The sequence below is a fragment of the Calonectris borealis genome, chromosome 7 (assembly GCF_964195595.1).
Source record: "Calonectris borealis chromosome 7, bCalBor7.hap1.2, whole genome shotgun sequence".
Taxonomy (NCBI): domain Eukaryota; kingdom Metazoa; phylum Chordata; class Aves; order Procellariiformes; family Procellariidae; genus Calonectris; species Calonectris borealis.
In genome coordinates this window covers 4,243,193-4,268,330 of record NC_134318.1, presented here as the reverse complement: position 1 = coordinate 4,268,330, position 25,138 = coordinate 4,243,193, and the positions used below count along the sequence as shown (strand labels likewise).

The 25,138-nt window shown below is 39.5% G+C and overlaps 1 protein-coding gene across 2 annotated transcripts in view; it reads left to right on the top strand.

Moving 5' to 3' along the window:
* Positions 1 to 25,138, top strand: part of PCDH15 (protocadherin related 15) — an 827,781-nt gene that overhangs the window by 544,711 nt on the left and 257,932 nt on the right. For both annotated transcript variants that reach the window (XM_075154074.1, XM_075154076.1), the window contains 4 exons: positions 746 to 906; positions 5,063 to 5,218; positions 16,758 to 16,877; positions 22,276 to 22,386. In XM_075154074.1, the coding sequence (XP_075010175.1) occupies positions 746 to 906; positions 5,063 to 5,218; positions 16,758 to 16,877; positions 22,276 to 22,386 (548 nt within the window). The remainder of the gene's footprint in view (positions 1 to 745; positions 907 to 5,062; positions 5,219 to 16,757; positions 16,878 to 22,275; positions 22,387 to 25,138) is intronic.

Genomic DNA, 25,138 nt, shown 5'->3' with positions numbered 1-25,138 from the left:
GAGAAGCGTTTATAAATACAGTGCATGCAGATCTGAGGCACCGGAGTGTGATGTTTAGGGTAGTTAGTAATGCTTGACATTTGGAAAGTGAGTTGGAGTGTTTTACGCAGGGAATTTACTGTGAACTGACTAATAGAGGTGTTAGGCAAGACTTTTAACTGATGGGATGGGACAAGAAAAGAAAAAAAGCATGTTATGTATGTTGAATAGATGGCTGGTCCTAACTGAGTGCTACCTTTGTCTTGGTAGATACAGTTTTCATTTCTTTATGCTGCAATTTATGCAGTTACGCAGAGCAACGCAAGGTATAAAACCTCGTTTTTTCCTGGAGAGCTTTATGTAACTGTTCTTTTTTTCCCCTCACCTTGATGTGTCGCTTTTGTTGTAGAAAATTTATTCCAGTTTTAGTTGTTATTTCAGTGCTTTTGTTTCTTTGAGGTGAGATTGGGTGATGATTACTCAATGGAGAAGAAACTCATAATGTATATGTATCTGTATATGAGGGGTCTCATTGTCCACGTAAATTATTGTGCATTGCAAGTGCTGCTTCTGGTATTGTCTGAAATAGCTTCAGTGTCAGAGCCAGTTTTTCATCACGGATAATAAGGTTCAGACTTTTTAAACATCACGCAAACACAAACTACCAGAAACCCTAGTTAGGAAACGGTATTTTTAGTGCTGCAGTTGTTATGAAAATGTAGATGCAGATATAAATTTCTCCCTCGTGTGTTTATTGTTCTTGTAGGCACTATCCTGGTTGACAATATGCTGATCAAAGGGACCGCAGGAGGGCCGGACCCCACCATTGAACTCTCCTTAAAGGACAACGTAGATTACTGGGTGATCCTCGATCCTATCAGCCAGAGGTTATACCTAAATAGCACTGGCCGAATTCTGGACAGAGATGTAAGTTTGGGGTTTTGCCGTTTGTTTTCTTTTCTCCCCATAGACATTAATTTCTGAATCTGTGTGCGCTCACAGAAAGACCGTAAACACCAGACCTGCTAGAATATAATAGCTGCATCTATCTTTTGTCCCCAGATGGATGTGAACAGAGTTAATTTGATTCTTTATTAGGACTTATTGGGAGCATGCAGAGACTTGACCGTTTCTGCATGACAGAAATATGTGAACAAACACAACAATAAAGACTGAACAAATAGATGTGTTTACTGAATTAAAACCAGTTTTATTCTCGTTTGCTGCTTTTGTCTGGAAGGAGAAGTGCTGCTCACGCCATGTCCCGTGACACGAAAAGCTCGCTCTAGCGAGCAAAGGAATTGCGAATATTACAATTCGCTTATAAAGCTTGACATACTCAATTGAGAATTTGCTAGTTTAGATTCTTTTTTTAAGGCAGCATAAAATTTGTGTGGTATGCTTTTTCCTTCATTAAAGTAATATTGTCAGGCTAAGTTTGATTTTTATAAAAAGAAAGATTAAAAGCACAGAATAAACAGGAGTGTTCTCATCTATGCTAATTTCATTGAAGAGAAACACTTTAAAAATAGAGATGTTTTCTCACAGTGTTACAGCATTGCTGCTGTTCATCAGAAACTGAAAGGAAAATTGACTCAAAAGTGACTGTAATCAACATGGAAAGGGTGCTTTAAAGATCAGGAGTTCTCCTTGGAGTGCATGCAGTTTGTTTTGTATTAGCTTGATTGATTAATTTGTCTTCTCCATGTGTTTTGAGATATATTCAGAAGTACCAGAAACAACATGCAAATTCTTCTTCATTTTCATTTTTAGTTTAAAAGAGCTAATTGAATTCAGCTGTTCTTAATTTGGTTTTAATTCACAAACTGTTTTCATACGTGAAGCAAAGGTATGCAGCACAAAACACGGCAGAAGGGACGTGGTGGCAAAAGACTGCGTCGGCACAGAGTCGGCCTTCCCCCAAGTGCCAAACAGCTGGCTGCCTTTGAGGAGAACGTGTTTGGCTTTTCAGTTTTGTTTTAAGTCAGAGCAAAAGCAAGAGCCCCTAATAGGAGGTGAGACTTAAGAACCACTCTAGGAAGTGTAGGGTCAATTCTTCACCCCGTGCAAGTCTGCATATCCATATGGCATTAGGAAACAAAATTAGTTCCTATTAGATCAGTGCTAATGCTTTTTTCAGTGCCTCTTCTAGCGACACTTTTCTCTCAACTGGATTGTTCATCTGAGCTGCTTTACCTGAATCTAACTAGATGCTTTACCAAAACAACCTTGTCAAATGATTTGATTTCCGGTATTAGTAACAGTCTAACTAAACTCACAAATACTTTACATCGTTATGAATGTATACAGACACTTTACAGTGACGTTCTTTGCAAGAAGTAGACTCAAGTCGCAAGGAGACAAGTGGAGGGTGTACATTTTCTTAATTATATGTAGGTAATATCGGTGTTTTTACATTGGTATTTAAGGGGTTATTTCCTCATTTTTTACTATGACCTGTAACACTTCTTGTCCCTAGTGCTGTAGTGCTAGGGTAAAATTACTCGTTTGTATTTGTTTAAGTTTACTGTGATATGAAAAGAAAATCTGAGATTTAAGGTAATTGAGATTTTGGGTGTGAGCCCCACTGTGGCTGTCTTCTGTGGTCTCAATTAATTGCTGTAAGTCACAAGCCAAAGAAAATGAAAGCAACCCACAAAAACCCCACTGATTGAGTAAAAATGTGAAATTTATGTCATGGACTTGATTAATACGGCTCTTACCTGAAGGCTGTTTCCAGCCATCAGAACCAGAGCTATAATAACCCCCAAAATGCAAAATCATTCAAGATTGTGTGCGGTTCCTTTTTTTTTTTTGTTAACAGAAAAAGTAAATTATTTTTCTCATCTTTCAAGTTAAAACCATGTGAAACTTAGTACCAATAAAGTTTGGGGGTTTATTAAGTTGAACTTTAAAATTCAATTTTTTATTACAGAGCAGAAATTGTACTCTCTGATTCACAAATGGTGCATATAAGATTGCATTCAATATATTTGGATACTCTTTCCATTTTTCTCTCCGATGTGCCCGCTTGTCAACTCCCTGCTGATTCAGTTAGCCTGATCCTGTTCTTTTTTTATTACTTTGCTTGAAAGAAAATCTTATTAGATTCCATTGATTGATTTTACTAAGAATGACAGTATGTTTTCCAAACAAAATCAGATAAAAAGAAAATTCCAGGCTTTTCTTCCAAAACTTTAAGTATTTAGAAAGGATGAATAGCGATAAATCAGAACTGAAGGTGAAAGGAACTGCTAAAAGGTGTTGGGATAATTTGTCCCCAGTATCATAAACAGTTTGTTACATTGTTCCATTATGTATTTACGTTTATAGTCTGTAAGTGCCTAGATTGATGAGTGTTTGTTTAAAGACCTGATTTTAAATCTAAGCACTGACCCAGCAGAAATTGTATGTGTGTGAAAGTAATATTGGTCCTGTATTCTGTCATATTTTACCAGAGGCGACAAATTATTTTTTTTCCATGTTCTTGTGAAAAAGACCAAATCCAGAACATCATGTATTTGCATATCTATCGTTACAACTAATTATGTTTTTCTTGGGCCTTGCTAATAAATCTAGATAAACTCAGTAGTGTTTGAAGTTTATTAAAGGTGGCCTAAAAATGCTTGGATCTTTTGCAAAGAATGCCAGCTTGAAAAATAAAAGGAGACTGTAATGTTAGAGGCTTAATTTAAGTTACAGATGATATTTGGTATGTTCCTACCTGTGTTAGAAGTTCCATTGATAAAAGTAGAACCACATCATAGCTGGCTGCAGAGTTTTACAGCAAAGAGACTGGACTTTTAGTTGAAAGCTCACGCTGTACTTCATTGCAGAGAAGGTTGAGAGTGAAACATATAGGGAAGAGTAGATATATCACGTAAGATCTCAACACCACCATAAAAGCCCCCTTCTTTCCCCAAATCTGCTGACTTTTTAAAAACTGATTAGTGCCAAAGTCTGAAGGGTAAAGAAAGCCTTATGGTTCTAAAATCCATTATAGTGAAATTGGAAAAAACCAATCAACCAAAGAAATTGTAGCATTTAGAATGAGTGAAAGCATAATTACATAGATATATAATTATGGTGTAATTGTAAGTCTCAGAATCTCAGTACAAAAACCTGTTTGCGTTCACTGTACAGAATAGTATGGCATAGGCATCTTTAAATTACGTTTTTGAGTTGTTTATTCTCTTGAAGACTTTGAGGTTCATAAATACAGAATTTTTTCATTTTGTCCCTTCCCATGCTTGCTTGCTCTCTGCTGAGTGTTAGACACAAAGTCAAAACGGACTTGCTGTCAGTATTTTACATGCCAGACTGTTGCTTCAGATATGTAAATTGGCACTCGCCGTGGTGGGAATGTTGTGAATAGAAGTCACGCTGGAATGCTGTATTTCCATAGCAGTCTTTCTGAATTTCCATTTCAACCAAAGGTGCCTTTTCCTTTATTCTTCTTAGAATTGTTTTATTAACTCAGGTAAGTAGTAGTAGTCTTTCCAGCTTAAATTTCTTTACCTGCTCATCAAGTTTGGGAGTTATTTGTATTTGAATATTATGATGTTCACAGGAGTAAAAACGACAGGACTTTGGATTGTCTACATTTAAAGGTGACCAAGTTGTTTCTAAATTACTTGGTAAATGTAAGTGGTAGCATATTGAATTTATTTCTGACTTGACCTTTCAATTCCAATATTAATAAACCAAAGGTTAAAATGTGTGACATTTTCTAGGTATCTTTCAATAATCAGAAGATGTTCAAAAGATGTGCTTTTTTTTGTTCTTCTCAAGAGAAGTGTGAAGGGCTAATCGTGCTGGGGATTTTTATTTCTCTGTTAGCACATACAGCTGGCAAAGCTCAGTCTGCAAAATACAGCTTTGAGACACGTAGGTCTACTTAAAATACTGCCAGCACGAGTTGTAGTCAGGGCACTCTCAGAGAAGCGTTCCAGTCCAGACGTAGAGCATTAAACATAACACAGACAGGCTATCGGTGAACCTGAGCAATATTAACATCAGTGGAAAATTTAACTGTTGGTTCCGATTTTGATTACGTATTATAAAAATGTATTTTCACTTACAGCCGCCGATGTCCATTCAGTCCATTGTGGTGCAAGTCCAGTGTGTTAACAAAAAGGTCGGCACCATCATCAACCACGAAGTACGGATTGTGGTGAGAGACAGGAACGATAACTCGCCTCGGTTCCAGCAGCAGCGATACCACGTGGCAGTCAATGAGGTCAGAACCGCTCCCCTGTTCTCCTCCTTCTCTCTCGTGTGGTGTCGTTGCTAAATGCCAGCTTTCAGTTCTTCCGCTTCTCGTTTGAAAACCCGGTAAATTCAGTTGTTTTAAAATCCCGTCCATTTGTGTCGCTTTGGAAAAACCCAGCACAGACAGTATGCTTCAGTTTTTAGCATGTAAGCTGTTCTTCCTTTTGCTGAATGAATACGAAGACAAACGCACTTTTCATCAGGATGTTTGTAATATTGCAGAAGACACTGGAATCTGAAGCCACGTCTCAATGAGTGAAGCGTTGATTTCCGTTAAATTTACAAACTGTTTTATGCAGTTGTATCAACAAACCTGGAAGTAAACCAAAAGTATTTATGAAAAACAAATGTAAAGCAAATAGTTCAAAAGATTTTATAACAATATTGAAGCTTAGCAAAGTGCAGTTTTGGTTTATTGCTGTTTCTCTTTTTGAAATGGTGTCTGTGAATGGAATCATTTTGCTTTGTTTTTTTATGGAATAGAGAGCTGTGGATTGGACTTCTCCGTATTATTTGAAGGAAAACTTTTATTTCTTTCTTGAGCTAGTACAACTCGATTTCACGTCACAGTTAAGTTTTCTTATTCTATTAGGGATTGAATAATCTGCCTAATAACCAGTACAAAGGATTTGTGTTTTCAGTCCGCTCCTATTCTGGGGCTTTAGTTAGTAAGAAGTAAAGTGGGAGCTTACATGCAGAAGTGGAAATGTCCAGACTGAAACTAAGAGGAGGATGGAAAGATGGGTCAATCTTCTGCAGGTAAAGGTGTGAAGAATTACAGTTACATTTAAGAAAATAAAGCTGTTAAATAGGCAGTGTGCGTTGTGTCCCTGTTGGGTGGGTTTTGTTTCGTGAAGGAGCGTGACTGCTTTCATGTTGCTTGATTTTTCGTGGAATTGATTTGCTGTTTCAAAAAAACTTCCGTAGTTTTGTGTGTTTGGGAGATTCAGCTTTTCGGTGCATCTGCGTATTCTGTTATGATCGCTACATTGCTCTTAAGTCACCAAGCGTGCAGCCAAGTGATGTACAGGAGATCTCATAGGCTCCAGGAGAGGAATGGGAGAGTTGGTTGATGAGTTTAGGCCTAATTAAGTCAAAAGTATGGAAGGGAGGAAAAAAACCTAACCCCATGTTATTTTTTAGTAGAGAGCTGAAGTTGAGTTAAGGATATATACATTTTTCAAACTTTGGTGGTCTCCTGACTGTGACACCTTTCAAATTGAGATTGTTTCCCTACAGACAAATTTTCGGCAATCTCTTTAACCGATGTTCGTTACCACCAGAATTTGGAGGTCACAAAATACCGTCTGTATGAGTACCAGTAAAGTCCTCCTTATGTTTTTAAATTGTTTTCAAGTTGGCCTTTACACGGTAATTGTAATTTCTGTGTTGTTGCAGAAGTGCTTCTGGTCTTGAGTAAAGGCAACATAAACGTTAGTCTGAAGTGCCTGTACGGGCTGTGACGCAGGTCCCAGGTCACTTCCAAGACCTGCATAATTTTTGCAGTAAAACTGAAGGCAGGTAGTATGTCAGTGCTGTAATACTAAGGAAGCAAGCATTTTCCATAATTAGAAAGAAGTCCAAAAGACAGCATGAAAAATGCACCATTTAAAATTACTTATATTAAGAAATTTAGCAATGTTGCAAGTATATGCAATCATTTATTTGCATTACTATTGGGCAAAAGGCAGTGGTGGTCTTTCCACCGGTTGCAGTCCTGATTTAATTAGCTGCTTTGTTTCATTTAATCCCTGTTACACTTACAGCTTCTGACATGGCACCACTGTGCCCTTCAGCAGTACCCAGTGCGTTAATGCTCTCATTAACTAACCAAAAAAAAGTTCACAAAGTGTCTCAGACTTTCTCAAAGGTTTTAGTCAGTGATTACATTTTTAAATGATAGTTTTTTCTGCTACTAATTGGCGCTGCCTCTAGTGAATTTAACTACGGGAATGCACTGGAATGAGGGGTTTGTGGTTATTTTTTGGTTGCCTATGGTCTTCTGTTTTTAGTTTGCTTGTAAACTAAAAAGTACAGAAATTTCTCTTACATAAGTAACATAAAGCAAATCAAAGGACAAGTAGATTTTATTATTTACAGCTACCATACATGTGAGCGTAACAAGTACCTCTGATTTTTTCTAGCCAGGAAATTGCATCTGTGTCAGTTTGAGGACTTGTTCAGGTGCCTTGCAGGGTTGTACTTGGCAGTTTCTCCCCTGAGCTGCCATGTCTCTCTGGCTGTCCTACGTGGGGTGAGGAGCACGGGCACTGTGGCTTTATAACCGTGCTACAGTCGTGGCGCTTGCACGAAACATGAGGTGGACCTCCCGCACGTACTGTTGAATCCATCTGCACGTACACAGCAAGCGTTGGATTTACAACTCCTGTGCTAACCAGCTTGACAGTGTGTGCGCTTTGTAGGTGTAGCGTCTCCCAAAAGCATCGTGCTTCTTGTATACGCCGACTGAAAGGAGATCCTGGGCAAACTTACGTCAGCCTTGCTATTACCCCCCCTCCCCCCAGGTTTTTTTTTTTTTGTTTGGAAATAAAGTGTAGGGCAAAGATTCTCCCAAATAGTCAAAACTATTATAATTACTGGCACCTGTAATACAAGACAAATAACTGTAGCTAGATTTTACTTTATTTGGGTAGTTTTTCAGTTTCAGAAATGTCAAGGGGTAAAATTACATTTTTGAGAAATAGAATGGTTTTTATGTTAAATATTCTTTATATTTGAACTGTCCACAACATACTAAAATTAATTTGTAAAAGAAGCTGAGGGAAATTGTAATAGCAGAATAAATCCTAGTTTCACACCTGTCTTTTCCATTTGCGTGTGGAAGAGACCAAAATTCCATGCCTTAAGGCAAACTTCCCAAATCCTTCAAAACCTGTGCACTTATTAATCCAGTAACTATGTGGTCTGTCTCATGGAAAAACCATGGTCCCTTCCTTCTGTACTCAAGGTATTTTAAAGCCTTTTTTTATCATGTCAGATCTCATCTCAGATGCTGAGATGAGAAATACCATAATTTCTTACTCTATTGCTTCAAATATCTTCGTCTGGATCCTAAAAATCCTGAGATCTCTCTATACATAGATAGTGTCTGTAGAATTTGTCTCTATTCTGCATATTGTCAAATGATCCTTAGGGATTTAAGGGTTTTCTTCTGTCTTTCACACACTTGAATATATATAAGACCCTTGGGTAAAGTGTTCCAGAATTAAAATGTGCAGAGAAGTTAAGGTTCCCCTCCAGTGTATGTGTGGTTTGAAAATGTATCTTTTGTATCTAAGTATAAAAATCACATTACGTGTTTATTGAGGAAGTACTTTTTTCAGGGGGATCTTAATTATTCTATTAAAAGTATGGACTTCTCATACGTAGCTGCAGTGTGATTGTTCTCATGCTTGTTAATCTTGGTGGAGCCTGTAATGTTTGTTTGACTTGGTGGCTTAGCTTTGAGTGGCAGTGCTGGTATTCATGTTAAGTTACAGTTACAATTGGTTTTAAAGTTCAGCTTCTTAGTTTAAAGTATAAATAGAATGTCTGTTCCCCTAAAATAACTATGTGCTTTTTAAGCAAAGTGTAATTATCTGAGCTAATTAGAGTTAATTATTAAGAAAAAACCCACCCTGCTTTTTTTTGGGGGGGTGGGAGGGGTGGGGGCAGGGCACAAGCAAAGGAAACACCCTATATGTGTATGTGTGTACATATATATTTTTGTGCTGCATGCTTGTGTGTATACGTATATATGTATAAATCGTCTCCGTTGTCTCTGGTCTTCAGTAGTTATAGGGGGTTAATGCAGACACAAAATAGCCATCTGCTTAAAATTAACTGGCATTGTGTGCATAAGCTATAGTCAAGAAAATGAGGTTGTAATTGAGCTATTGACTTTTTATAGTTGTCTGCGTTGTGAAACAGATTTGGGACACAATTCAGACAACCCCTAAGCAGTTAGCTTAGCTAACTGACCATCGCTCTTGGGCTGCTGCTACTGTGCGTACCGCACCACGGAGTCTGTGCAAGCCCTAGGACAGAAACGGGCCCTTTTCCTTCATGTCACACCTGGCCCAGTGCCGCCGCTCCGTAAGGAGCGTGGGGTGTCAGGTTTTTCGTCTGTATTATAGCAGGCTCCCGCCTCACCAAGAGCTCAGTGCAGCACGAGTGCGGAAGCCCTTTAGAGGGGTGCTGCCATTTAGGAGCAAGTTTCCCTTTTCCCTTTCTTACCCTTTTTCAAGACAAAGAATGTAAGCGTCTCAGCCAAAAGCAAATCCAACTGCTATCCACAGCATTGTGCATCTCCTCATAAAAGTAAAAATGAGTTAAAGTTTATGTTAAAATTTTTATGATAATTAGAAATACTCTGCACGGTTATTTCCTTTGTTTTGTGTGTTACGTATTTTTATTCACATGAAAAAGATACGTCATTATTCATTAGAAAAAAATCCCGACAAAATGACATTAGCCTGGGGCTAAATTTGACCGTGCGTATTAGTGACTTAAAGATATGAGTTATTGCAGTATATTAAAACAAAGTTCTATAGTTAGGTTGAAATTCAGAAGAATTATGCAATTCGGTTAATGCAGTACAGACAAATCTATAGTATTGCCACAAGGGTTTTAAATACATATACCCTAATACAGGCGCTGGAAACGAAAATCTTATACTACTAAGGCAGAATTGTGGTTCTCTGTGTTTTGTGTTAAACACAACTTATCTCAACAAGTTTTATCTCAGGTAATAGAACTCTAATTCTGCATTGCCTGGGTTTTATAAGACTGACTTTTTTGGTATTGATTTTTCATATGAGCCTTACCTGAGTGCTACAGAGGTGTCGGTAAGCTCAGGAGTTTTTTTGGAAGTGGTAGTGGAGTTATTAGAATACTGTTTGAAGTCAGTATTACTTTATTAAACATACATAACCTCACCGCTGATGAGAATTTTCTGTTCGTAAACCAAAATTTTAGAGTTGGTTTGTTTTTTGTTTTTTTTTGGGAGGTTTTTTTGCCCCCCTTAAGTTGGCAGAGATGGGAATCCTTTGCAAAATGAGTGTTTCTTGAACTTCAGTCGTCTTAAAACTTTGGCTTTGGGCTGTTGAGAGTTATAACTTATGCTGAATTTTCATTGCTTCTGGTGTAATTATTCATATCTTTTTCCTTGTGGTATTGAAATAATTAATCTCTGCAAGTAGATATCATCAAAAGAATATTAGCTCAGAATGATTAACTGTAAATCTTACTTTGCTCTGCTGTTTGGGGCCACTGTGAAAAATTATTCATTTTTAACTTTGCAAATAGGCAGTAATAGGAAAATTTATTTTCAAAATGTTTTATGGAAGTGTTGAACGTTCCTGTCTGCATCTAGACTTCTAATAGACATAAATCATGTTGAAGGAAATTTTTTAGCATTACAGCTGTTGACTGTGGAAGAATAAGATTTATAGTGTGCATTTCCTCTGTATTTGTTTAATTACGTTCTTTTGAAATCTTACTTGTTTCTTGTCATCGTGGTTCTTTTTCACCACGTTGAATTCCCACAGAGATTATTATCCTCAAACTGTCACTAACACTCATGTAATTTTTTCCTTTACAATCCCTCACATTTTATCTTGCATAAGGTAAGACACTCGGCGTGGTCAAACAGTTTACTACATAACTTCAGTCCCTTTCTGTAGGAGATACTAAGGTTTAATATGGAGAAACAAAATTCCTCTCCAAGGTATTCTCTGAAGTAGGCATGTCTAATGGGAAGGAGACAAGTGGGGCTCTAGAGACAGCTGAAGCAACACTTTCTGGAGCCATTTCTGGGTCCTTCTGAAAGGTAGCAAAGCAAAGGAGCCGGGAACCCTGCCGTAGACATATTTCCACCTCCCTGACTGCCAGAAGACTTGGTGGCGGAAGATTTTTCCGAGAATGAGCTGAGTTGGAAACTGTGGGGAAAATGGGTGCCGTGCAGAATCTGTTACAGGTTGACGTAGCAATGGTGGTTTCAGCTCTAGATAAGTCTTTACTGTCTAGAGAGGGCGTGCATCTAATAAAGAAGGAATTTGATTACTGGTTTGAGAAATTATGTATATTATATAGTATATAATACAAAACCATCTCAATGTTCTGCTTTTCGCCAGTGCTAAAAATGTGATTAGTCAGTTTGTTCTGCTTGCACACGCATGTGTTCAAATGGCATGCCCGTTTTATGTCTGTGTGAGATCAAACCCAGTCTTTCAGCCTGCTCTTTTAACTTTTGGATACCTGTTTTAGATACCTCCATAATATTCGCTAGAAAAATATGCTTTTCATTCCTATGTTACCCGTCTTTCTTCCTAGGAATGCAGTTACTTACGGGCTGTTCACATCATAAGTAATCCTTATTTAAACAAGAACAGTGGGACTATCCATGTTGATAAAGAACAGTGTGTGTATATATATACACACACACTATATATATAGTACTATATATTTAGTTACATTCTATAAGGTGAGCTGAGTTCCTCCTTATTGTTCCAACAGTAAAGTGAATGGTGACAGCAGTCTGTCAGAAAGCCCTCACAATTTGTGGGTAAAAGTGATATTGCTGGCTAATGCTAAATCATCGCAATGTTGAGATCTCGGTGTAAAAATATGATGTAGCTTTGAATGCTGAATGCCTCTCTCAAATGATTAGAATTAGAGTTTGAGGCATTTAGTTAAGAGCTCATCTGAATTTTTCCAAAGGCTGCAGTAATCTCTGAATTGAGATCTTGGGCAGGCTGGAAAGTTGAGTGAAATGAGTTAATTTTTTCCTCACTTTCAGGAAGAGGGAGTGGCAGGGGATTTTTTTCAATGTGCTTTCTAGTATCATTTGTATTGTGTAAAAGAAAATGTAGGTAACGTAGAAACTTGCGTGTTAGGTTCATGAAGGTCTGCACATCTGTAGTCAGTTATTTTGGATGTAATACGCTAAATCCAAGACTTCAGCTTTTGCCTTTTACTGTAACAGCATGCAATTGTAATTCTGGTGTTTACTGCTGTTTCCTTTTCACAACTGTCTCCTTTGTTATCACTTAATGATGTGCTTTACAGTGCTGGAGCCTTTTTATGTTAGTCATCATTTATCTGCACCCTGTCAGGACCCCGATACAGCTGCTCTGGATGAAACAGAGCAAATAACTATTGCTGAGCAGAGCTGCCGGCTGAATTCCGTGGAAACCAAGCATTTACGTGCTTCTGAAAAGCAGCACAGCTCTCGGCATCCTTCAGCTGTGAGCACTTGTGCGAGTCCAGCCCTTCCTCAGCCTCTTGGCAGCCGCGGAGGTACCCGGTTAGGGCAGTCTCGACGCCCGGGACGTTGCGCTGGAGCTCTGCCCTCTCCCTTTGCAGGACATGGCGTTACAGAGGGAGCGGCACCGACACCTCCTTGGGTGTCTGTCAGCTCTCGGGCTGTTCTGATGTGACAGGATTTTTTAAAGAGAGATCTGTCGTTTGATTTCCAGCAGTGATTTCTCCCTCTCCTGAGAGCACCCTGCAGGCGTTGAGCGGGGAGCCCTCCTTGGGAGCGAGTGCCGAGAAACGCGCAGGCAGCCTAACGCAGCGGCGTAGTTAACGAGCGCGGTGTTTGTCAGCGCCTTCCCCGCCCGCTTTCCAGCCTCTTACACGTGTGATGTCTTCAAAGCTGCTCCTCTCTGCTTCGTCTGGGAGCACTGAGGCTTTTTTCTCTCTTGACAGCAAAAGCATGGGAGATGTCCATCGCGTGCCAAGCCCTGACAGGCCAGCGCCGTGCCCGGCTCTTTCCACCAATGAGACTGTATCATTTAACCAATGATTAATCGGTTAAACTATTTCATTTAGTGTTGTACTGGCTGTCTGTGCCCAGGTGGGGGCTGAAGGGTCCCTGTGAGGAGAGGCTGGGGCTGCCCTTGACTGGGCACGGCCGGTTCCAGCCGGTTCCAGCTGGTTCCCAGGGCCGCAGCCCAGGGCACAGCCCAGCCCCTCAGCCAGGCCGGTGGCACCTCAGGGAAACAGATTTAAGAAAGGGGGAAATGCCGTGCAGCAGCGAGGAGTGAGGAAAAAGTTGTGAGGAGGAGAGGAGTCGGGAGTGAAGGAGTGAAGCTGAGCCTTGGGAAGAGGGCTGATGCTGCTTTGTCTTAATTTGTCACCATGCAAATGTATTTTTAATTGGCAGTACGTTAAATCAATTTTCCCCAATCAATTTTCCTTTTCTGCCTGTGAGGGTAATGGGTAAGTGATCTCCCCATCTCGACCCTCGAGCATGTTCATCTGATTTTCCTCCCCTTGCTGTTGAGGAGGGGGGTGAGAGGGCACCTGGGTGGGTGACAGGCGGCCGGCCAAGGGCAGCCCACCATTACTGGGGGGGGAAAACCTACAAACCCTCCTGTAAATTGTCCAAATTGGTTTTCAGGTTGCTTTGTTCTTCTGTCCCCTTACAAAAACATGAGAAAGCCCCTTCTCCCCTACACATGCACTTTGTCATTAACCAGTAAGTTATCCTCCTTGATTTATGGCAGTTGACTCTGATTTTATACTGCCGGGCAAGGCTCGTATTTCTGCGATGATTGCTCTCCTGAATTCTTGAAAGGCTGCTGCTGTACCAGAGGTGCAAGGCAGAGACTCTCTGCGAGGTAATTATCTCGCAATTAGTAGGCACGAGGGAACAGTCAACTTCCTACACCCGCATGTGACACTTCTACCATCTATACCAATAGTAAGCAAGTCAAGTTTGTAGCAAAACATAAACGTTCGTAGTTACTGTGGCATAAGTGTAGATAATGTGAATAAGTATTGTAAATTAAGCCCCACCTATTTTAATCATAAAAAATGCTTTGAATTGGTGTTTTTTATTTCAAAGATTCAGTATTCTCAGCCCTGAAAATGTTTCTCAGAGAACTCTGTCAGCCATTAAACTCTTAAAGTAATTAGCGGCTTTATAAATAAAACAAGACCAGGAACTATGATGACAGGAGGAAATGGGCAGTTAATTATTTGCTTTATAGAATCATAGAATAGTTTTCGTTGGAAGGGACCTTTAAAGGTCATCCATCTAGTCCAACCCCCTGCCATGGGCAGGGACATCTTCAATGAGACCAGGTTGCTCAGAGCCCCGTCCATCCTGACCTTGAGTGTCTACAGGGATGAGGCATCTACCACCTCTCTGGGCAACCTGTGCTGGTGTTTCACCACCCTCAGCGTAAAAAATTTTTTCCGTATTGCTAGTCTAAATCTACCCTCTTTTAGTCATCACCCCTTGTCCTGTCGCAACAGGCCCTGCTAAAAAGTTTGTCCCTGTCTTTCTTCTAAGCCCCCTTAAGTACTGAAAGGCCGCAATAAGGTCTCCCCGAAGCCTTCTCTTCTCCAGGCTGAACAACCCCAACTCTCTCAGCCTTTCTTCATAGGAGAGGTGTTCCATCCCCCTGATCATTTTCGTGGCCTCTTCTGGACCTGCTCCAACAGGTCCATGCCTTTCTTCTGCTGAGGACCCCAGAGCTGGAGGCAGTGCTGCAGGGGGGGGTCTCACCAGAGCAGAGCAGAGGGGCAGAATCCCCTCCCTCGACCTGCTGGCCACGCTGCTGGTGATGCAGCCCAGGATACGGTTGGCCTTCTGGCTGCGAGTGCACATTGCCGGCTCATGTCCAGCTTTTCATCCACCAGTGCCCCGAAGTCCTTCTTGGCAGGGCTGCTCTCCATCCCTTCATCCCCCAGCCTGTGTGGATGCTGAGGGTTGCCCCAACCCAGGTGCAGGACTTTGCGCTTGGCCTTGTTGAACCTCATGAGGTTCACACGGGCCCACTTCTCCAGCTTGTCCAGGTCCCTCGGGATGGCATCACGTGTCCACCGCACCCCTCAGGTTGGTGTCATCTGCAAACTGGCTGAGGGTGCACTCGATCCCACTGCCTATGTCACTGATGAAGATATTAAACAGTACCAGTCCCAATACGGACCCCTGCGGGACACCACTCATCACCGATCTCCATCTGGACATCGAGCCATTGACCACCACCCTCTGGATGCGACCACCCAATCAATTCCTCACCCACTGGACAGTCCACCCATCAAATCCATACCTCTCCAGTTTAGAGAGGAGGATGTTGTGGGGGACTGTGTCAAAGGCCTGACAGAGGTCCAGACAGAAGACATCGGTAGCCCTTCCCATGTCCACTGATGTAGTCGCTCCATCATAGAAGGCCACCAGGTTGGTCAGGCAGGACTTGCCCTTGGTGAAGCCATGCTGGCTGTCTCAAATCATCTCCCTGTCCTCCATGTGCCTCAGCACATGGATCCTCAGCTTCCAGGAGGATCTGTTCCATGATCTTCCCAGGCACAGAGGTGAGACCGACTGGCCTGTAGTTCCCTGGGTCTTCATTTTTTCCCTTTTTAAAAATGGGGGTTATGTTTCCCCTTTTCCAGTCAACAGGAACTTCACTGGACTGCCACGACTTCTCAGGTATGATGGATAGTGGCTTAGCAACTTCATCCGCCAGTTCCTTCAGGACCCGCGAGTGGATCTCATTGGGTCCCATGGACTTGTGCATCTTATGGTGTGAACTACAAAATATCATCCACATCTGCAACGGATGTTTGAATGATGCTTTGTCCTTTGCCACCTTCTCTTTTTACAGCATTTCAAACCTTTTTAGACCCTGTAGGTTTAAAGATGTGCAACAACTTAATGTAAAATTTGGAGGAAAGAAGAGGGGTCCGTGGGTCTTTGTGAATTCCAGGGCCAAAAATTTGGGTGTGATGAGAGCAGCAGCGGGAAGCATGGCTAGGAGCAATGTCTATGTTGAATTCAGAACTGTTTGTTCATTTGTTTTTATTTTTCGGGTTGATTACTCACAAAGTTTTCTGAATATTAAATTCAGAAATGATGACTCCCAAGAAGTCATTTGGACTTCTGTCCTTGATCTCAATGGGTTTTGATTTCGTGCTATTTATCTACGCTAGGATAATTATAAATTGATTCATTTTAAAAATATAATTTTGTGGGTATTCAATTGCTGCCAACAAAATATTGGAGAAACAGCATCATTCTTGTGTTTGTTTAAAGCCATAAAGCTCTTTGGGTGTCTGTGTTTGCATGTAATAATATTTATCTGGTGCTATTCACATTGTTATGAAGACACTCTTAAATAAGTTCTCTTTATTTTTGCAGCTCATCTTTATTTTCCTTCCTGAGTCTGAAAAAGTAGCTTTTATTTTTTTAATCTATTTATATTTATTTAATGAATTCTTTATTTCTAAGACTTTTATTTCATCTTTTTTAAGACAAATGGGGTTCTGTCCTGATGCAGACGATCTGTGGAATAAAAATGGAAATTGGTTTCACTCTCTCTGTGACGCTTGGCATCAGTTAAAGCACATTGTGTCTAAAGAGTTGCTTGTACACGAGGTTCCAGGGTGAACAAAGGGGAGGAGAGAATGTCAGCCTTGCATTATAGATGAGAGTTATGGGGGGGGAAGCTTTGCATACAGTTCTTTAATTGTTTCTTGTCTGTCTGTTCTTGCAGTTAACTCCAGTTGGAACAACCATCTTTACAGGATTTTCTGGAAACAATGGTGCTACTGACATTGATGATGGTCCAAACGGCCAGATAGAATATGTCATCCAGTACAATCCTAATGACAAGGTACGTGCATGTAGGTTTTTTTTTCTTTCAGGTGTGTGTATATATATACACCTTGAAGTAGCAGATGAACAAGAGGTTGCTGTTGGACTTCATAAAGAAATTCTTTCCTTCGTGATGTAGGATATCCTCTCTGCCTGTGAGCCTTGCTTGCCATGTAAACACAGCTGAATTTACCTTCTCTTTCGTTGCCATGCTGTTAGCAGCTGGATTACTTCAGTATCAATCATTAATAATCCCCTGTCTTCTCCAGTGTTGTTCACACACTTCATCTTGTTTTTGGCATGCCTTTTCAGTCCGTGATGGGTAGTTGTATTTGCTCCTACACATTTATATGTAATAGATTCACAGCTAAGGAATATTAATAGGCATGGCTAAGTTACTCTCAAAAGAGACATTCTGACTTTTCTCATGGAGCCATTTATATTTAAAGATCACTGTTTTTAAAAAAGAGGGATATATATTATTAAAATAAAACACTAGTGATCCATACCTGTTATCTTTGCAAACACAAACTTTTAGAGACAAAAAGCTTGAAGTATTAAAATAAATTCTCTTTAGGGTCAGATGTATTAATTTCTTTATTATAACAAGGTTTTGCACATGGGTGATTTGTGTGAAGTGTCCATATGCATTTTTGTAGCAAATTTAAAGTAATTTTAGCAATCCTTTTTTGCAAACCAAACTATCTTTTGCCATGGGCGAAGAGCACAGTTACTGTGGATCAGCTGGTGTGATAATTTGTTAAGCAGGCTGACCTGATTATGTATTCATCCCAAAGATGACATAGATGTTAAAGTGGGGGGGAAAAACATATAGTATATAGACTTAGTAACCTCTTATTGAAATTCCCTACTTTTACTTAAGGGGAATTTGAGCATAAATGGTTTTGTGGGAAAATAGCAATCTGATTTTCAGTTTAATTAGAAGTGTAGGCACACAAATTCTGATTCAATTTGCACCATTTAAGCTGTACACCTCATAAAGGCTTCAGTCCTATTTCTGTTGAAGTCAACAAGAGTTTAAGTATCTACTGAATTACACTTAGTGCTTACACTTCTTAGGAAGTAGAATTTTGTAGAATAGTTACAGTATCAAGGAACAATTCAGTGTGAACTAAGGATATACTTTTTTTACTTTTCACTGGGATAATTGTTGATTTTTGCATAGCTGTGTGCTGACTCATAGTATTTACTTACTATATCTACATGTTTTTAGGACAGAGATGGTTTCCTGAGAAACTTTGCAGCACCTTAAGCCACAATCTTTTCTGGGCAGCATTGTTTTGCAAAGAGGCAATGGCTTTTTGACAAAAGTGGAATTGTGATGTTAGGGTTTTGGGAGATAGGGAATTTTCTGACGTTATATGTTATATATATCTGGAATGATTTCATTTTTTAAATGTTCGCAGTTGTTTCTTAGAGATTAAATTTATTGCTCAGACTTGAGCAGTCTCTCCAGTTGTGACGCTTCAGTGAGACTACTTAAATGAGTGAAATTACTAGTGCACGATACGTGGGTTCATCATGTTACATTTTCAGCTGTTCTTTGTACTGTAGTATGTATGACTGAAGAGTTTCTCTCCTAAACTTTATAAACAAAGGCAAGGGCTATCTATGGAAATAGTGAGTACTCAATTGTTATGCTAACATCATCTTTTAACTGTTTGCATAACAGAAGTGTTATAAATAAATGCTATTCTGCTACCACAAATATTTGAAAAGTAAACAGCAGGCAGGAAGGAGTGACAGGAATGGACAAGCAGTTTCAAATTCACAAAAAAACCTTTAATCTTTGAATTTTTCTCTCCACTCTTTTTTCTTACCCTTAACTTAATAGTACTTAACAAAAACAGCTCAAATTATTTCTTCTGTTTCAATAAAGACTATGAAAAACTGGCACTGAGAAGATACCTCTTCTAGAAAATACTTCTTCCAGATAGCTTCAGAAAATGCAAAGTGTTTTTAAAAAATTAAACATTTTAGCATACATTGAATATGTTGGTACAATGAAAACAATAATAAATAAAAAAATCCAAACCCCTTAAAATATTATTTCTATCAAAATGTATTGTGCCACAGTGAAATAGAAGAGCTGCTTCAAATTTAATTTACTATTAAGTCATAGCGTTATATTGCTCACAGGCATCCTGGGAAATAATTCTAAAAGCATCTGCCACAACCACAGCAGCCTCAAGTTCAGCAGAGAGGTTTGTCTCACCACTAGTGAAGGACATTATAGCATCCCTAAGTGGTTTGGTCTGGTGTTTTGCCATAGGAAGTGTTAAAAAACATTTCCTAAAACTTTTCTTTTCCTCTCTTACTCAGTGAAACTTACTTGTTCTTGTTGAGGGATTTCCCTGGTTGGAACAACTTCTTTGGAGTAATTAGTTGCTTTATTGCATCTTTGCAATATTTTGTATTCTACTTTTGTATTCCAGATTAAATAAATCTGATTCTTGCACCTGTAGATAGCCTTTATGCGCATAATATTGCTTTATCTAGTGATGTGTTTTATGCATGTGCTTGACAGAGATGACTTCTCATCGTTGCAAGCTGCTTCATCTCAGCTGTCAACTTGCCAGAAAGTTACTGCATAATATCTGCTACAAGTGGATTTTCTTCCTTTACCTGGGAAACAATTATACACGCTCAAAAACGATGTGCACGGCTTAGTGTGAAATATCTCAACTTTTCCACTTCTAGGATCCACCTCTATTGTGTGATGAAGATGCTCAGATTGGTGTTTAGCACCAATGAGAGTCTCCTGCCTTAGAAAAAGCAGACTGATTATAGCTCATAAGTTTCATTGGAGAGTAATTTAGGCATTTGAAAAAAACACTGTAAAAACAAGAGGTGTTATTCTGGAAATTCAATTTAACTTAATTATTTTGTCGTTTAATTGGGAAGATACATAAAAGCCAAGTAGAAAAATAAATGCAAATCATACTTGACATAGGGCTGGGCTCTAGCTATCGTGTGAAGGAATGCTATAAAACTTTTCTTAGCTGTTAAAAGCTAAGGATCAAGTCAATTAACTTCCCCAAAAGATTTTGTCTCCTAATGCAGAGTGGATTTTTAGATCTCAGAGGGCTCTTTTTATTCCTGTAGGTTATTAAGACAAATGCATCCTCAAAACCAGTTCTGGACTCCCTCCTTACCAGCTAATTTTACTGAGATTCATTGTATTGTGTTTGGTGAGGATTCAAAATGAAACATTTTGAGTATATCTGTAGTTAGGGAATATGCACAATGCTTTTGCTAGGCTGATTTTTCACATATCATCTCTCTGGGGAGTAAATTGAATTGTTATCCTGGCGACTTTCCCCGTTTTAAATTTGCTGGCCCATATTCAAGACTATGGGCCAACAAATGTTCTAAGTTATAAAGACTGCTGTACAAGAGCATTTTGTTTTCTCGATTTTGAAGCGAAAGGAGAACCAGTTTGTTCTCTTGGAGTAAGCAGGTGACAAAGCAGTGTCTTGATATTCCCGACTTCCAGCATGCGCTGGCTCATTTTAGTATTGGATGGAAATGCAACTGAGATGCGATGCTGTTGTGCACGTCTTTCAATTGCCGTGGAGCTTCGTTACAGTTTGGGTTGCAGCAGAAATAAATGGAGTTTGCAGAGGGATTACAGGGTTGATTTGATGTGGTACCTTCAGGAGCTGTGGTGCAAACTTACGTCTGGAAGTTAAGCTTTAAACCACCACTGAACGATTGCATTTCTGTGCTGTGCTGGAGCAAGAGGGGACTCCAGATATAAGCAGTGTGGGAAGAGGTTAAAGTTTTCTGCTGAAATTGTGCTGATCCTTCCTAACAGTTTAGATTGTACAGTTCCGTTTAAGTGCATCCTCATGCCAAGGAAAAGGCACTTATTTCTAGAGTGCCTTGCTGATTCTCAGCTGTAGAGTCTTTTCCAGTTGGTTCTGGCCTTTTAAATCAGAGATAAATGGGCTGACGCGGTTAGGAGAAACTTCCTTGTGAATTAGAAGCGGCACGTATATGTCCGCACGCGTGCACACGTGGCATCATCACGTACTGCAGTCAAAGATACTACCCGTTAGTTGCATAGTTCACAACCTGCTTGCTTGTTTGTGCAAATACCATTAAAGGAAAGGAAGAGCGGGGGCCAAAGCAGTGAACCCAACCCTGCTTGGTTCTTCCTTCTTCCAACAGTAAGAGTCTGTTCTAGTTTCCTGTTTTGCCTCAGTGCAAATATTGTAATCGATTTTTTTTTTTTCAGTGGGAACTATGTATTTTTTATCCAATGAGTGCCAAACTCAGACATAAGCAAACAGTGTCTCCAGTTATTTACCAGAGTCTGTGATGTACTTTCCAATCCTGTTTTCCTGCATGCCACAAATATCTGCAACATGGTGAATTTAACAATCCTTATCATTTATTTGCTGAAAAACAAACTGCAATTTTAGCAGATGTTTCAACTTTTAGAGGAAAAAGGCCTTGTTATGTTATCTAAGGAAAGAACAGTACTTTGTACCTCTGCAGTGTTTTCTGTGGAGAGATTTTGGAATATTGTATTGCTATTACCTGTTCAACATACTTAAATGTTAACTATATTCTACGTTGGTAGATTGAAGCATGGGAAGATCTTTTGATGTGATTAATTTGATAATAGGACTGGAACCAGATCTCACATCAGAAACCTGTGTCCGTGCCTGTAATCCTCCTCCCAAATGGGTCATTAGTCCAAGTGAATTCTTTAAAGGTGTGTGTACCCCAGCAGTACCCTCCTGCCATTCGGTGCCACAGCTTTGTAATCTGAATCTGTTTAAGCAAATATGCAGGACAAGTTGAATTTCACCTGATTTACCCTGAAATCTGAATTTACTCGTGTATGAACGTGTGCATAACTGCCACTGTGAACTGGTACCTAAGTGTGTAGCATTGATGTTCTCCGCGTGTTTACTCTTTCATTGCCCTTATGAAAGCCACGATAAAGAGAAGATAAGTACAATTATGTGAATTTCTTAATCTCTAATACTTGATACTTTCTACTATAGCGAGAAAAAATAGATGAAGGCAAGCCGAACTGTAGAAACTGAAGACCTGAACTCTGCTGAACTAAGCTGACAAAGCTTTTCTGATCACACCACTGCAAATTCAGCTTGGCAAATCTGCAAGAAGCAGGATAGTTAGACTTCAGTTTGTGGTTGGAAGTAATAATGTATGTGCAAAGAATCAGAATTCTGTACAGATTACTTATTGTGGGGTTCTTATGGAGTAAATGGGGTGAGAAAACATAGAAAACTTTAAAATCTCTAATCTGGAACGCATATGCAATTTTGGCATGCCATCCAATCGATCATCTCGTCGTGGCCTGAAATGTGTTTTAACTTTGAAGCATGTCCAATTTTATCATACTGTTTTAACTTTTGCAGACTTCCAACAGGACCTTTGATATTCCTCTCACTTTGTCCGGAGCAGTAGTTCTAAGGGAAAGACTAAATTATGAAGAAAAGATGCGTTATTTTGTCATTGTTCAAGCAAATGTAAGTATAGATCTCTTAATGGCCATTTATGCCACTGATTTAGGTGGGGTTTTAGTTTGCAGATTCAGATTTTTCCAAGGAAAGGAAAAGTCTCACTAGTATCACCAGGTCTGATAATACACTTCTCCTGAAGATCTTATTTAAGATTTATCTAGGTCGTTGAAAACTTAGACATATTATTACTGGTTAAAAAAGCCTGCTCAGTGTGTGTAACAAGACAACCTTTTTGGCACAAGGAACAAGTTGCAAATTTGAAGTACAGCCCATGCAGAAAAGTGCGTTCTAGTGTTGCTAAGTGTTCGTTTTCTAACAAATCCAGCAATGCTAATTTGATTTCAGATGAGTTTAATGGGTACGATTTAGTTGTATCCTTCAGGTTTGAAATACATTTTTCTATAAAGAGGTGATTTTTCTTTCACGTCATATTGCAAGCATATATGGAGGTTTTTACAGAGTGACTGGCAGTGGATGATGCATACTGAGAAGAAAAGTGATGTTTAAACTATATCTAACATATCTGTCATCAGAGGAGTTTCTTGGTGCCCTTGAGGGCCGTGAAAGCTTTTTTCCCTTTTTGTCCTTCTGATAATAGCTGAGATGAAAACTTTTCCTCTGTTGTTCACCTCTGTTGTGATACTGCTTCATTTATGGAAAAATATGAGAATGCTCTGAAGCAACTTTAGATAGCTTGCTCCCGAATTCACGCATTTGTATTACTGTCATCTTTCTAATACAGAATTGTAGATATGTTTTACAATCCACTTCCTTACCTATTTTGTGGCATGTTCAGCATTCTCCCAACAGAAGGTAGGCTCCGGGGGTGTCTCAATGCTTTTTGCACTTAGATATATCTAAAGATGCTTCCTGGCTGTTAGAACAAGTCATTTTACCTGGGTAATGTAACTTGCTGATCTCTTGAACAGGAATATGGGAAGGCTCAGAACTGATTTGCCTTGTTTTATCAGCACTTTATTCCACAGATCACCACTGCGTATTCACAGCTCTTTTCCTTTGATGTCAGAGCTGTGAGTTTCAGGAGACGCTGCGCTCCTAGAAAAGTAACTGGGGTAGTTGAGCAGGTCGTGTTTTTCAAGAGGCAGGCACGGCGTGCGGCAGCACGAACACCTCGCGTGAGGAGGAGGGAAGCCTGTCACGCTGCAGGAACAACTGGTGAAGGCGCAGCTTGGGATGCGCGGTGGCAGTACTGCAAAGCCATCTTGTATTAATTTGTTCATTCCTTTCAATATACGTCCTGAGACAGTAAATTGTCACCTTTGTGGTACTGGGTTTGGGACTAGAGCCGTGCTGATAGCTTCTGTATCGTGTTTATATATAACGGGGCAGCTTGCAGGGTTGAAACGTCTTGCGAGGCCATGTGTTTTCTCAAGAGTACCCAAATGGGAACTGAGCTCGCTAAAGTTTTGAGTGCTCACAGATGAGAAAAAGATGTCAGAGAAAGGCTCTAATTAAGCTCTATAGCCCAGCTTTTTTAAGAGTTTGCCTTATGCACCCTCTTTTTTTTTTTTTTTTTTTAATTTTACAGAGTATTGCAGGCTGCATTTAATTCTCTCTATTGTATGTACTATGCAATCACACTTCTATTCCACTGATTACATTAGCAGTGATCATTTATTGTTCTTGCATCCTGAAGATACTACATGAAATTACTCTGTATCTGTGTTTTGATCCAGTATTACTCACAGGCATATTGGGGGAATGTAAAAAAGATTAGTTGATGATGAAGGCTGCTTCTTGTAGCTGGTATTGTTTTTCATCGTTGACCATGAAGAAAGCTGAATGCAGAAATTCCCATGTTTAGTAACTGTAAATATAAAGCGGTTCTAAGAACTGAGTGGACTGCAAAGTAGGGGAAAAAATATGTATCCAGTCTGATTTAGAGCAACGACCTATTCCTCTTACACAGATGATAATATTAAACAGCATAAATACCTTTTTTTAAAAAAAAAAAATTGCTTTTTTCTTTTCTGTCAATGTTATCCTAGGATAAGAGGGCAAGACTTAGCTAGTGGCCCATATTCCCTCTGCCAGATTTTATTTTTGTAAATAAAAGCTATCACAATAGTTCCTCTGTGAAAATGGAAATATTTTTGGCGGTTTTAAAAAAAATATTGGTTAGTCATGCTGTTTCTTTACTATGATAACAAAAGAAGAAAGAAAAGATGAACTGTTGCTAGTGTGTACATTGTTCAGTGTATAAAAATAATCCGGGTGGTTCTCACAATTCAGGAAATTGTAGTTTTATTCTGTACCATCTGGAAGGAAAAAAAGGAGACAATAAAGAAGTTGCAACAGCCAAAGATTAAAAAAGACTTTTTTGGGGTGCAGCATTGTAGCTGCTTTATTGTGGACAGAAGTGTTCTTCAACCTTTTAAAACATGAGCAGTATGACTCATTCTTTAGACAAACCAGCTTTCCATATAGAGTACAGTTTGGAGATCTTAATCAGTCTCATCGCTGTCCTCTGGCTGTTTTTTTGGGGGCGAAGGGAGGTGCTAAAACTTTCTTTAATTGTGGCATGCAGGGGGGGATTGAGCACTACAGTCGAGGGCCTCTCCACTGCCAATTAGAAAACAAGTTGTTACTGCTTATGCTTTCCATTTCTGTAAGTGAAAGTCCTTTTACTTATAGATAGGATTTGGTAGAGCTACACAAGGCAGCATAAGAGTGTATTTCAGATTATTAAGTAAGGCACGAGGGACTTTTTATTTTATACAAATATGCTGCATTTTTA